The 12232-nt window shown below is 50.3% G+C and overlaps 1 protein-coding gene across 6 annotated transcripts in view; it reads right to left on the bottom strand.

Moving 5' to 3' along the window:
* Window positions 1–4861: 4861 nt before the first annotated feature.
* Ilf3 (interleukin enhancer binding factor 3) overlaps window positions 4862–12232 on the bottom strand; it is a 37423-nt gene continuing 30052 nt past the window's right edge. For 3 of the 6 annotated variants that reach the window (XM_085844462.1, XM_021171357.2, XM_021171359.2), the window contains 8 exons: window positions 12056–12223; window positions 10940–11065; window positions 10599–10775; window positions 10350–10506; window positions 10189–10242; window positions 6706–7068; window positions 6018–6149; window positions 4862–5476 (listed from right to left, as the gene is read on the bottom strand). In XM_085844462.1, coding sequence (XP_085700588.1) covers window positions 5340–5476; window positions 6018–6149; window positions 6706–7068; window positions 10189–10242; window positions 10350–10506; window positions 10599–10775; window positions 10940–11065; window positions 12056–12223 — 1314 coding nt within the window. In that variant the 3' untranslated portion in view covers window positions 4862–5339. Of the gene's footprint in view, window positions 5477–6017; window positions 6150–6705; window positions 7069–8324; window positions 9749–10188; window positions 10243–10349; window positions 10507–10598; window positions 10776–10939; window positions 11066–12055; window positions 12224–12232 lie in introns of those variants that run through there. The other 3 variants (XM_085844463.1, XM_085844464.1, XM_021171362.2) reach the window with 3 other exon arrangements.

The raw sequence follows: 12232 nt of genomic DNA, 5'->3' as shown, positions 1-12232 counted from the left end.
ATAGCCAAGTGATTTTCTGTCAATATAAACCGTATCTGCCACCTCTGCCGGCAGAGGGCACCATTGTCCCACAACATTCCCAGTGAGCTGCTATGCAGAACCTGCTATGATGGGCAGAGGTACTGGGTAGAATCTGAGTCTCTTGCAGTGATAAAGGGTAAATGATACCAATTTCCAGAAGTTATAGGGCTGAGCTTAGAATGCCTCAAGACACCAAGGCTGAGGAATAGTCAAGGCCCTTGTGCTTGTGTGAGCAGAGGCCAAGGGATGGCTAATAACCTGCTGTTGCTCTCCACCTTAATCCCCAGGCAGTGAAAGCAGCTTGGCAGTCAAGCCCCAGCGATTCTCATCTCTACGACCATTCCTCCATACACACAGTGCTGGTGTTCCATGTCACAGCCCTGCTTTAGAGTGCTTACATTTATGCGTGTGGGTGTAACTGTCAGCGTAGATATACCCACACACTTGCCACAGCATCCATGTGGAGGTCAGAGGACAACTTCCAGGAGTCTGTGCTCTCTGGTCCCAGGAAACCAAATCCAGGCTGTCATCTTTATGCATTTATTCAGCTCCCTAGACGTATGCCAGCTATTTAAGAATTTTATGTGGTTTGCCTACATGAGCATATATGTACTGAAAGCATCCTGGAACTAACTGGAGTTACAATTGTGAGCTATCATGCAGGTTTCTGGGAATAGGACTGAGCTATCTCTCCGTTCCTGTATTGGTTATTTTTTGAGACAAGCTCTCACATAGTTCATGCTGACGTAGTAGCGGATGTTGATCCTCTTGCTTTTTGGTCAAGGCAGGTTTTCTTTGTAGTCAGTCCAATCTGTCCAGGAACTTGCTCTGTAGACCAGGCAGGCCTCAAAGTCAAGAGATCCGCCTGCCTCTGCCTACCAACATGCACCACTGGCCCACCTGCCTCACCTAAGTGCTAGCTTGTAGTACTACCACAGTAGCTGGCGACTTTCTGGGTTGAGGCAGGATTTTACTCCGCAGATGATGCTGTCCTGGGATGATGCAGTCCAGGCTGTCCACTCACAGCAATCTCCCTGCCCCAGTCTCCACGCTTCAAGATTTTAGGTATAATCTTCTACATCCAGCTTCGACATCCAACTTTTTCTGTTGTTCTCAAGACAAGGTTTCACCGTCTAGCCCTGGCTGTCCCAGGAGTCACTCTGTAGACCAGGCTGGCTTTTGCCTTGAACTCACAGAGATCCACCTGCCATTATTAGGTTTATTGACAGGGTCGTAACATGTAACCCACCTGCCTCTGCCTCCTGGGTGCTGGCATTAAAGGCCTGTGGCCCCATGCCCTATGTATGTTATTGATTTATCCAATAGACTAGGCTGGCTTGCCAGTAAACAAAAGGATCTGTCTCTGCCTCCCAGTACCAGGGTCAAAGAGGAAGCTCATTGCCATGGTCTGACATGTGCTAGGGCTCTGGTTTTATGTACCGACCTTTCCACCCCTTGAGTAGACTTCTCTGGGTCTAGATTTTTATTCCTTTTCTTTCTCCCTTTAGTGTTTTGTAGCCTATTCTGACCTCAAGAACCTTGTACTCATGTGAACTCAGTAACTTCCAGTGGTTCAGAAACAAGGACTGAGCCTGATGGAAGTCCCCCCCCGCTCCACGAGCTTAAAGTAAGACCTGAAGGTTGGTGCCGAGACTGGAGACGGCTCTCCAGGCTGCACAAACAAAAGTACCAGGGCACTTGAGCACTGAACTCCAAGAGTGGCTGGTGGGACTAAAGGAAAGGATGGAAGACAAATGTCACTGCAAGAAGCTGTGAGGATTGGAGAATGTAGGCTTTGCCATTGGGGTAAATATGCATGGGAGTAGTAGTAGCAGTCTAATGTCATTGGTGGGAGAGCAGGAACCATCCTGAGTGCTCCCCTGCAATTAACATCATTGGGCACTCCACTTCAGCACAAGGGACAGCGGCACTATCGTTGCCAGGAGATTGGAGAAGGCACTGCACATAGAAGAGGCGGGGCGGAGAGCATACAGCCTTAGGAAGCTTGGGGACTCAATGAGAAAGCTGGCCGAGTTCCCAGTGTGCCAAAGTCCAGGAATTACCTAGGAAATCATGAGGAGGGAACTGGATTGGAAGGGGTGCTGTATGCCTAGGAGTAAGAGCAACTGCCATGCACTGACATTTTCTGTCTAGCCATAGGTGGTCTGTGCTCTCACTGTTCTCACTTATCCAGAGGTCCATGGAACACTAAACAGAGACTTAGGTGACTGGCATGAGAGCACAGGTCTGGAGTCTAGACAGGCAGGCAGGGGCTAGACAGAATTCTGGGTACAGATAGAAGCTGAGAACTTCAAGAAATGTAAAATTAGGGTTTTAGACCCAATGGTCAAACGGTGGTTTAAGGATCATGGATTCGGGTGAGCACTGTAGGAGGCTCTAGAGCCTTTAAGCTGGTTAGTTAGCCAGGGTAGAGGTGCCCCATGACAACTTACAATGCCTGGATGCCATTTTTTCTGAAAGTAAAGAGGCCTGGGTCAAGCCTGGGTCACCATAGCTCTTAAGACCCCAATTCACAGGCGGGTGTGGTGGCACACGCCTTTAGTCCCAGCACCTGGGAGGCAGAGGCAGGCGGATTTCTGAGTTCGAGGCCAGCCTGGTCTACAAAGTGAGTTCCAGGACAGCCAGGGCTACACAGAGAAACCCTGTCTCGAAAAACCAAATAAATAAATAAATAATAAATAAATAAATAAATATTCACAGCAGGAGTACAGGCCTTTCAAAAGGCCCACCACTGAGTACTTCAAATCACATTATGTCTCTTTCAAGTCCTAGAGATTTCCATTATCTGCACTGGTAGTTCATGTGTCTCACAATGCCACTGAGCTTGCTCCATAACTAAAAAGAATCATCCAGGTCTTCCCAGGTCAAAACCCTCAAGTGACCCATCAGGACAAGGGTTATAACCCCAGGCCTGGCATTTGGTGAGCCCTGCCCACAAGTCACACATTCCCTTTGCATACAAGTTTCAGCCCTTGTCCAAACCCTACTGTTCCCCTGCCCAGGATACTCTCTCTCCTCTCTGATCCTAACCTCCTTCTGGCCCAACTGAGGCCTGGAAGCTCAAGGACTGTAGAGAGCAGTCCCAGCACTGGTAGCATAGACCCTGAACAAGCCTGCCACTCAAGCACATGGTAGAAAAAACAAGAACTAAGTGTGGTGGCACCTCTCTCTGTATAGGTCTCTCTACACACAAACCTCTATTTGTGACTTACCTCCGGCTCTCAGCACATCAGGCATGCAGACCTGAGGTCACATCCAGACTGGATGTGCAGCTGCAGCTGTGGCATTATGGTGAGCTTTGGGGCAGAGGCCATCAAGTGGACAGTATTTTGGTAGATGCGAATGGGCATGGCCCAGGCACTGCTCAAGTAGGTGGAAGCCCAGGGCCTGCAAAGATGGCCTTTACTCGCCCATTTCCAGCCTGGAAGGCTTCCCGCCCTCTGACAAGTATTACCACCCTGGAGCAGCTGGCACCTGGAACCCAGGCCCCAACCCCAAGCACCTTATCATCAGATGGGTATCTAGTTATCAGAAGTTATCTTCCTGCTGAGACCCCTGCTGACCTTTGAAGACAGAGAACGTGAGACACCATCCACAGCAGCCTGGAGAACAGCACTCAAGGAGTGTGTACATCATGAACCAGCTCCTGTCTACTTACTGCTGGCTGGGGGAGGAAAGCAACTGCCAGGAAGGCCTCCCATCAGGTATGCACAGGTCAAGGGCCCACAACAGGTTCTCTATGTTCAGGGGACAAGCTACACCACCTTCCTGAAGCCAGCTTCCTAGGTTGATGAGCTCAGATACACCAGGGGTGGGCATGTGCAATCAATGGCTACTGGTTGAGTATCCACTGACAAACTTCAGTGTGGGAGACAGGCAACATCACCAGAGCTGCTGGAAGGGAGAGCCAGTTTGGCAGAGGGTGTGGTTGCTGTTCTGGTCTTCATAGGACTTCTAAAGGTCCTGGGCTTCACAACTCCTCCCTCAGGCTATTATCTAAGGCACCCTTTGTGTCCCTTTCTCACAGCAGGAGAGCAATTTTCCTTGGCTGCCTTGCAGAAAGGAGGCAGGAGCCTGGAGCAAATACCTTCTGAGTAACCTGTTCCTTGTGTGGGAAGCAGAGGGACAACTGGGCTCAGGCTTGCAGCACTATAGACTGCTGACAAGGTGAGAGGGGTTTGCTGAGGCGCTTGGGTTCCTCCCATCAGGTTGAATGGGAGGCTGGCTGGATGCCCTCTAGACCCTCTGCAGGTAGGGTCCCGGGTGAGAAGGCCTTCCTTCCCTGGTGAAGATGCATCATCATCTGCACTGTATGAGCAACATGAGCAGCATGAGGCATGGCCCAAGGCAACACTGGCTACTGGCAGCATCCCTCCTCACCATGAGGCTGATAACCACTGCCCTTGGGCATGCACAAGCTTCAGTCCCAACTCAAACTGGGGGACCTTATCCAGCCCAGTCTGCTCTGCCTCGGTGTAAGATTAGATTTACAACCATATCAAACCTGGGTGTGATGATGTCTCCCCTGTTCCCAACATCCCAGCACTTGGGAGGCTGAGGTAGGAGGAGTTGTGCAAGTTTGAGACTGCTGGGGTCCTGTAGAGTGAATGAAGACTTGGAGAACCAACACCATCCAAACGGAGAAGACATTGGAAGGCCTGCAGATGGACTCTCGCTAGTAAACATGTCTTCTCTGACCTGCTCCCCTCTTCCATGGCTGGGGGTCAGATACCCAGGCCTGAGACAGGCGTTGTTTTGTTTTTCTTTTATTTATCTACATTCAGCGGAATTCAAATGTACTGTCTGAATGATCCAGACATACCAAAAAAAAAAAAAAAAAAAAAAAAAAATCCACTGTTTTTTAAAATAAAATTTTCACTTATAAAACTGAAACACTAAGCATTAAAATAATGAAAGCTCATTAACTCACTTCACAAAAAGCATTAACAGATGACGCATCCCTCCTGCAACTATTTAAAGACACCCGATGGAACTCACACCAGGCATAAACAGACAGAGGGATACGGAACGGCAAGACCTCGGAACACTACTCAGACAAGGTTTACGTAATGGTAACTAACAAACCACTGAAGACACGGAGTCCAAAACACAGCTAAATAGGGGTCACGGCACGGGTCCCAGGGACCACCACACCTCACAGCGTGGCAACGTCAGCAACGTGGACGGGTGGGCACTGGCCCAGTGAACATGGCAACTGGTGATGTGCAGACTCAATCTCCCGAGACAAGTTGGAGGCAGAGGTGCAGAAGGTTGAGAGGGGCAGGCAGCCTGGGCCTTTATCTGTACTGGTAGTTCATGCTGTGCTCTGTGTTCCGACTGTAGCCACCCTGTGAGGACTGGTAGGAGCTGGCAGGGCCACTGTAGCTCTGGCTGGACCCAGGGGAGCTGTAGTTTGACTGTGATGAGTAGCCTCCTGCAAGATGAAAGTGGCTTAGAGGACAGAATTGTACACTGAGGTGGCAGCTCCTGCTTTGTCATATAGGCCTATCACTCACTGCTACCCTGAGAAGTGGGACAAGCCTCTAGTGGATGATGTCAAGTGTTGACTTTCTGGCCAGAGAAAGGAGCCCTACAGCTCAGTTCAATCCCCTCTGACACAAGTGCCTCTTTAATTTGGTGCTACCATGTAAGAACCTGAGCTAGTGTGGCAGTACACAGCTTTATGAGTGAGTGTCTCAGCACTCAGGAGGCAGAGGCAGGCACATCTCTGTGAGTTTGAGGTCAGCTTGGTCTACGGAGCCACACACAAAAAAAATGGGTGGGAGGGCAGAGTTGGGCAATTTGAGGTCTCTAGCTTCTAAAGACTGAACAGTACGGTGTGGGCCAGCACCCAGGTTCCCCAACCCCCAAGCACAGTCACTAGCAGTTGCCAGTATAGCCTCAGGCCCAGTGCATTCCTGTCAAGTCCTGTGCCCTCAAAAGCGCTCAACCCTCCCCACCCCATGTGGGCCCACCTTGTTTGCCTTGGTATGAAGAGCTGCCTCCGGAGCCTGCGCCATAGCCTCCATGTGAGCCTGTGTTGTAGGACGATGACCCGCTGGAGCCATAGCTGTTGCCTCCACTCCGGCCTCCACTCCCACTGTAGTCTGAGGAAGGAATCAGTGTGATTAGAGCCTGAACCAAGGATAACTGAGGTAGGCAAGGGCCTTAGTGGCAAGCCTGTCAGTCACCCTGCCCTGGTCAGGCTTGTAACCCACTCTCAAGTTCATCTGTCTCACTGTCCCACCTCCCTCTGCTTCACCTTCCCCACCATCCACACCACTTACTTAGTCCCCAGTCCTTCTAATTGCTGTTCTCCTGTCATGAGGACAAGCTCACAGCTACTCAACCCTACTGGGCAACAGTGCACATAAGGTTCTGAGACCCGCGCATGAGGATGGATCCCTGAGGAGCTGGGCAGAACCTTGGCAAGTCCCAGGATATCGACAGCCTCAAAATGTCTAACCTGGTTAACTAGCCATAGCCTGGGGACAGAGGCCTCAGCCAGAGGTGGAGACAGGGAAGAAACTTATAGCCCAAGGTGATGCTTTCAAGTTTCTCCCTACCTCCCCACCCTCTCAGAGTCAAGACCTCACAGTTCCTGGCTAGAGCTGGGCTTCTTGCCATCCCCAACCAGGAAGTGGACACTGGAGGTCAACTCACTGAATTTGCTGTCGTAGCTGTAGTCAGAGCCCCCACCACCACCAGGGGAGTTGTAAGAGTTGGAGTAGGAGTAGCTGCCCTGCCCATGGCCATAGCCTTTCTGCTTGCCCTGTGGCGTGCCGTAGCTGCTGTACTGGCTCTGGTTGTAAGGCTGCTGCTGGCCCTGGTGGGACTGGTAGCCCGAGCTGTAGGAGGCTTTCTGCTGGCCCCCATGCAGCGGCTTCTTCCCAGCATGCTTCGGGGGTACTGGTGAGTTGTAGCTGTCTCCTTGGTAGTAGGAGCTGTAGCTGGATGAGCCACCACCTCCCCCGCTGCCTCCACCACCGGCATTCCCAGAATGCCCTCCATTGCTGTAGAACTGACCTAGACAGGGAAGCAGCAGATTAGATGGATGGTCCCAGGGTGAGGGCTGGGAGGGGAGGAAGAAGCAGTCATGGGCCCTGAAGGCTGGCCCGCAGCCGACTGCTCAGAGCAGCGAGAAAAAGATTGGAGCACAAGGCTCTGCTGGTTGAGGCAGCCTGGCTTAAGCCAGCCCAGCCTTCAGCTCCACTCACCCTCAGCTGATGACAAGGGGTCTTTGCCAAGCAGCAGCACGACAGCAGCTTTGCAGATGTCAACATTACAATGAGATGGGCTCCGAGCGTGGATGACATTCAGGACTAGCTGACGGCTACCCAGATGTCCCCAACGGTGACAGGAAAAGCAAAGCACCCAGAAGCAGTGAGCCACCCCCTTCCCCCTCCGTGCAGGAAATGAACTTAACAGGCATAAGCCTTGGAGACCCCAGGAGGAGCTGCTCTGCCATAACCACCATGCTTCTTCAAAGACCAAGTGCTCTTAAGACAGTGATTTGGGACTCAGACACTTGCCAAGCTTCCTTCCTCCCTTCCTGTGAAAGACACAGGACTGCGGGCACAAAATGTATCCCCAGGCTCATGAGAAGGCAAGCACAGGCTATGTCTGATGGGTCTCAGTGGCATGACTGATGAGCTAGCACTGTGGCCGGCCAATACAGTCTCTGGCCCTCACTTCTAATCACTGGGTTTGTCACATGCTCCCTATTGGAGACTTTGGGGGAATGACATGGGCTGGGCTAGGCCATGGCATCACTTCAGCCCCACTGAAGAAGGGAGTTCCCATCTCCAGGTAGGCTCAAGGGAAGCCAGTGCTCAACGGGGGCCTTGAAGTTCCTATAAGCCTGGATTCCCAGAGTAGGTGCCTTAGCATGCAGACCTTTAAGCCCAGTGAAACCCATCAAGCCCTAGACAGGTAGAAGGTTAAAGGGATACTCCCACAAAGCCTGTCCTTCCTTCCTTCCCAGGTTGAAAACTAAGGGCACCACCCCTTCCCTTTGCCCCCTTGTGGATGCACACCTCACACCCATGCTGATGCTCCCCCCAGCTACCAGCACAAGCACCAGGAGAGGCAATACCCCTGTGCAAGCCCTCCTCTAGACAGGTCTCTCCCACCCCCATCACAAAGCCACAACACTGCAGGAGGAAGTGTTCCACAATGCAAGAAAGCAAACACATGGAGACTCAGTGAGGATACTGGGAAGCCAAGGGCTCCATCACTACCCACTTCCCAACCCCACCCCAGTACCTCCTCCAAGCCCTGCCCTAGCTTCCCCAGGGTCCTTTGCTGAGCAACTGAGCTGCCTGCCTGAAGCCAGGCATGAATGAAGACTCGAGTACGGAGGGCTCATTACTTTAACATGTATTCATTTAAAAAATAATAGTAATAAGGAAGGGTAGGTCTTCAACGTCATTCAGAACTATTTCCTGGTATAAAAAGACATTATTTGCCAACAATAACTTTCTAAAAAATAAAAATAAAATAAAATACATCATGCAAAATCTTAGAAAGTTTCACTGACTTTTCGAACCTTGGGAAACAAATCACACAGTAACCATTTTGACCACTTTTTGCCTGAATAAACGTCAAATCTTGCAAGTCAAGGCAGGGGCAGTTCTGCAACAAAGACTGCAGAGTGGGGGCCTAGCCACAGTATCACAAGACTCCCCACCAAAAGGAAGGGACTCTATACATTACACACTGGGACAAATTTCTAGGCACACAGATTCAGTGTCTGTGTGCCAGGCAGTGTAGATCATGGTGGGGGTAGGGGGAGCTGGGAAAAACCTCTGGTGATGGTGTCAGACTCTTCCAGCTCATTTTTAAAGCCCCATTGTGAAAAAGAAAACATAGCCAGACCCAATCCAGGAGTCTGTCACTGACGCTGCCATCAGGACTTGCAAAATTTTACCGTTATTCCCTCCTCTCAAGCCTGTCTCATTTCTCACACAAGTAACGGAAGCGCAGTTTTGATGCCTTTGCAAATTCACTTTCTTAACTAAAGCAGCCACAGAACCTCCTCGCCCCAAGGACCCACCAGAGCATTTACAAAAGGTGGGAGGCCCTGCTCTATGCAGTCCACAGTCCTGGCCGTCCCGGAGGTTTACATGCTCAGTAAAAAGGCAAGGAAAGAGTCAGCTATTGTGGATTCACATGTGCTGAAACAGTTTCATCACTGCCAAAGGCATCAACCAGATGTGGAAACTTGTGAAAATGTTAAAAATGCATACAAAACCTGCTGTAAATTAAGACAAAGGTAGATTAAACGTGCCAGTATCTGTCTCTTTAAATAAAAGAATGCTTTCCATAAAAAGCAAAGGTGGGCTTTTGCCTTGATGCTGAACAACGCTGGCTCTAGAATTCTGTGCAAGGCTGCACACACACACACACAAAAAAATCTCTGAGAAAGGGTTTTTCCACTTAGTGTGAACTTCGAAATGACCAAGCTCAAAGGCAAATTCATGATAGAAACTGCCATTGTCTTAAGTCTGCAGGCTAACAGTTTCAGACAGGCTGCGGTGGAAAGCCACGGTTGAGAACCCCAGTGAAGCACAGGGACACAGCACGGACACTTTGGGTTTTGGAGTTGGAGGAAATTGGAGTAAAAAGTTGATTTTGTGTCAATACTTTTAGACGCTCTAGGAAGCCCCAAAATCATGATAGCCGTAGCAGTCTGTGAAAAAGTCACCTACAAAAGGGGGAGACAGAGCAGAGAGAAGAAATTAGAATTCTTTTGAAAAAGGGCACAGAGCGCCACATTTGAAATTCAGGTTTTAGATTTCTCTGCTCGTGTGACCCCCCAATGAAGGCTCCTTCTCAAGACAAGAGCGGTGCATGGGCAGGAAGGCGCATTCTCAAAGACTGGTGCTTAAAGCAGAGAAATTTAAAATGCCGACTTCAAAGGAACTTAAGTGGTACTCAAAGGCTGTCTTAGCATTAAAACTGTCAAGGACACACTTTAGGGACGGGGAGGTGGGGGTCTTGAGGGCCAGCTAACCTATTCACCGCAAAAAGGTACGGCTGGTGGCCTTGAGCCTCAGAGATGCTGAGGCCAGCACCCTACCCTAACGAGACCCAGACTATGCTGCCGCAGCTTCCCAAGTGCAGACACAGAAAGTGCACACTTACTGTAGCCTGCTGTGGCCGAATTGCTGCTGTACCCATAGCTTCCATATCCAGCACCTGCAGAAGAACAGACAGGTTACAGGGTTACATGCACTCACCCTGCGCCTCCCAAGGAAAGGTACACAATCATTCCTGGAGTAGGTGACATGAAAAAGGTCCCTCACCAGCATTCATGTAGCCTCCTCCATGGTTGGCGCCACCAAATCCTCGCCCCCGTCCTCGCCCTCGGATGTTACCTCCTCGGCCCCGACCTCGGATGTTGGGAGGTGGGGGCACCTCATTATGCATGGGCCCTCCCATGCCAAAGCCAGGGTTGTGTGGCTGAAAGAGAACGCAGAGGAATGGGGTTTGCCCCACCTTCAGATCATCCACATTTCCACCCATGGTCAGAGGCGTCAAAGGTAAATCCTCACCTTGGCAGCAAATTTGGGTCCACCTCGGACAGGTACTGGGGTCCTTTTCTTTTTGTTGGCTTCAAGAGCAAGAGGGGCATCAGGGAAAAGCTTTTCTAATGCGGCAAGTGCAGCATAAGCCTTTGCCACCTTTTTGTTTGAACCAGCACCTTGAAACTTCTGTCCGTCCACCTCAACCTGTAGAAACACACAGTGTGTGTGGGCTGAACTAACCCAGCACCTCCTCCAGGGTGAGAGCCTATCTCAAAGCCTTTCTGGAGAGGACCAGGGCTCCCCCCAGAGCACTTACTTCTTTCCCAGGAAGCTCAGAGTTGCCTCTAGCCAGCCACCTGCTTACTCACCTCCATAACAAACCGTTTGTCGTGGCTGCCCCCTGTCTCAGAAATAAGCTCATATTTGAGGCCACGTCTCTTCTCATTAAGCTCCATAACAGGGTTCTTGCCATGCTTAGTCAAAATCGGCCCCTGCTATTTGACACCCTCAGGGAAAGCACAAACAAACAAACAAACAAACAAAACCCACTAAATTAGATTTGGGCACTCCACCACCCAGAAGGGAAACAGTCACTGGCTAAGCCCTCTCATTTGAACCCCTAACTGGATCTGGATCCCCTATTCTATGCCAGCTGATAGGTCTCAGTGAAACACTAGCTCCACCCATGTCGTTCTGGCTCCCTGGAAACAGGGTTCTGGGCTGAATGACTCCCATAGCTTCCTGTGCAGGTGACTTGCATAAGATCTGGCAGATTAAGTCCAACCTTTTGATATTGCAAAACATTAATTACTATATACCAAGGTTTCACACAGGGACAAGCAAGATAGCTCAATGGGAAAGATGCTTGTGCCACAAAGCCTGATGCTCCAAGTCAGTCTCTGAACTCACACAGTAGAAAACAGACTTCTACAAGCTATGACCACTCAGCATATGCTATATGGATGCTCAGGTCCTCATATGTGTACACACACAATAATGGATCTAAGAGAAAGATTATAATAATAAAATGATATTGCCATGGAGCTTATGTTAAAGAGGGAAGAAAAGGTCCAGGGACTAAACTAACTCAAGAGTTTTAAAGCGCTGGCCGTTCTCCAGGGGACCCACATTCAGTTCCCAGCACCTACATGGTGGCTCATAACCTTTTTAAAATTCAGTTCTAAAGGATGAGGGCACTGCACACATGTGCTGTACAGATACACACACATAAAAGAAAAATTAAGAGGGGGGGGTGTTAAGCCTGAGAACCTGGTATCCATCCTAGTTACAAAAAACTAAAAACTGCAAAATAATCTCAGACTGTGTGAAGAGATTTCGGGATTTCACACTGGGCCACAGGATGGACGAGCCTGACTCTGTTTTGCATTTAAGGACTAGTGACCCCCTGCTCTGTCCTGGCAATAGGTTATTTCTAGCACCCATCATGCATGCAGCGCCATCTCTAGCACCCACCAGAGGCTCACCTCAGTAGTGGCATCTGAAGGGAAGACAGAACTGGGGTTGGAGACAGCTTCCACAACAGGGGGTGGGGCCACTACTGCTGGCTTCCCATCTGACTCCTCAGCGGAGTCTTCCCCCTTGCTGGAGTCTCTGCCTTCAGCGCCTGTTGGCAAGCCCATGTCCTGTAACACCTGTGGAGC

This window comes from Mus caroli, unplaced genomic scaffold (assembly GCF_978045245.1).
Source record: "Mus caroli unplaced genomic scaffold, Mus_caroli_1 scaffold_11, whole genome shotgun sequence".
Classification (NCBI taxonomy): domain Eukaryota; kingdom Metazoa; phylum Chordata; class Mammalia; order Rodentia; family Muridae; genus Mus; species Mus caroli.
This window is presented reverse-complemented; position numbering and strand designations above follow the sequence as displayed.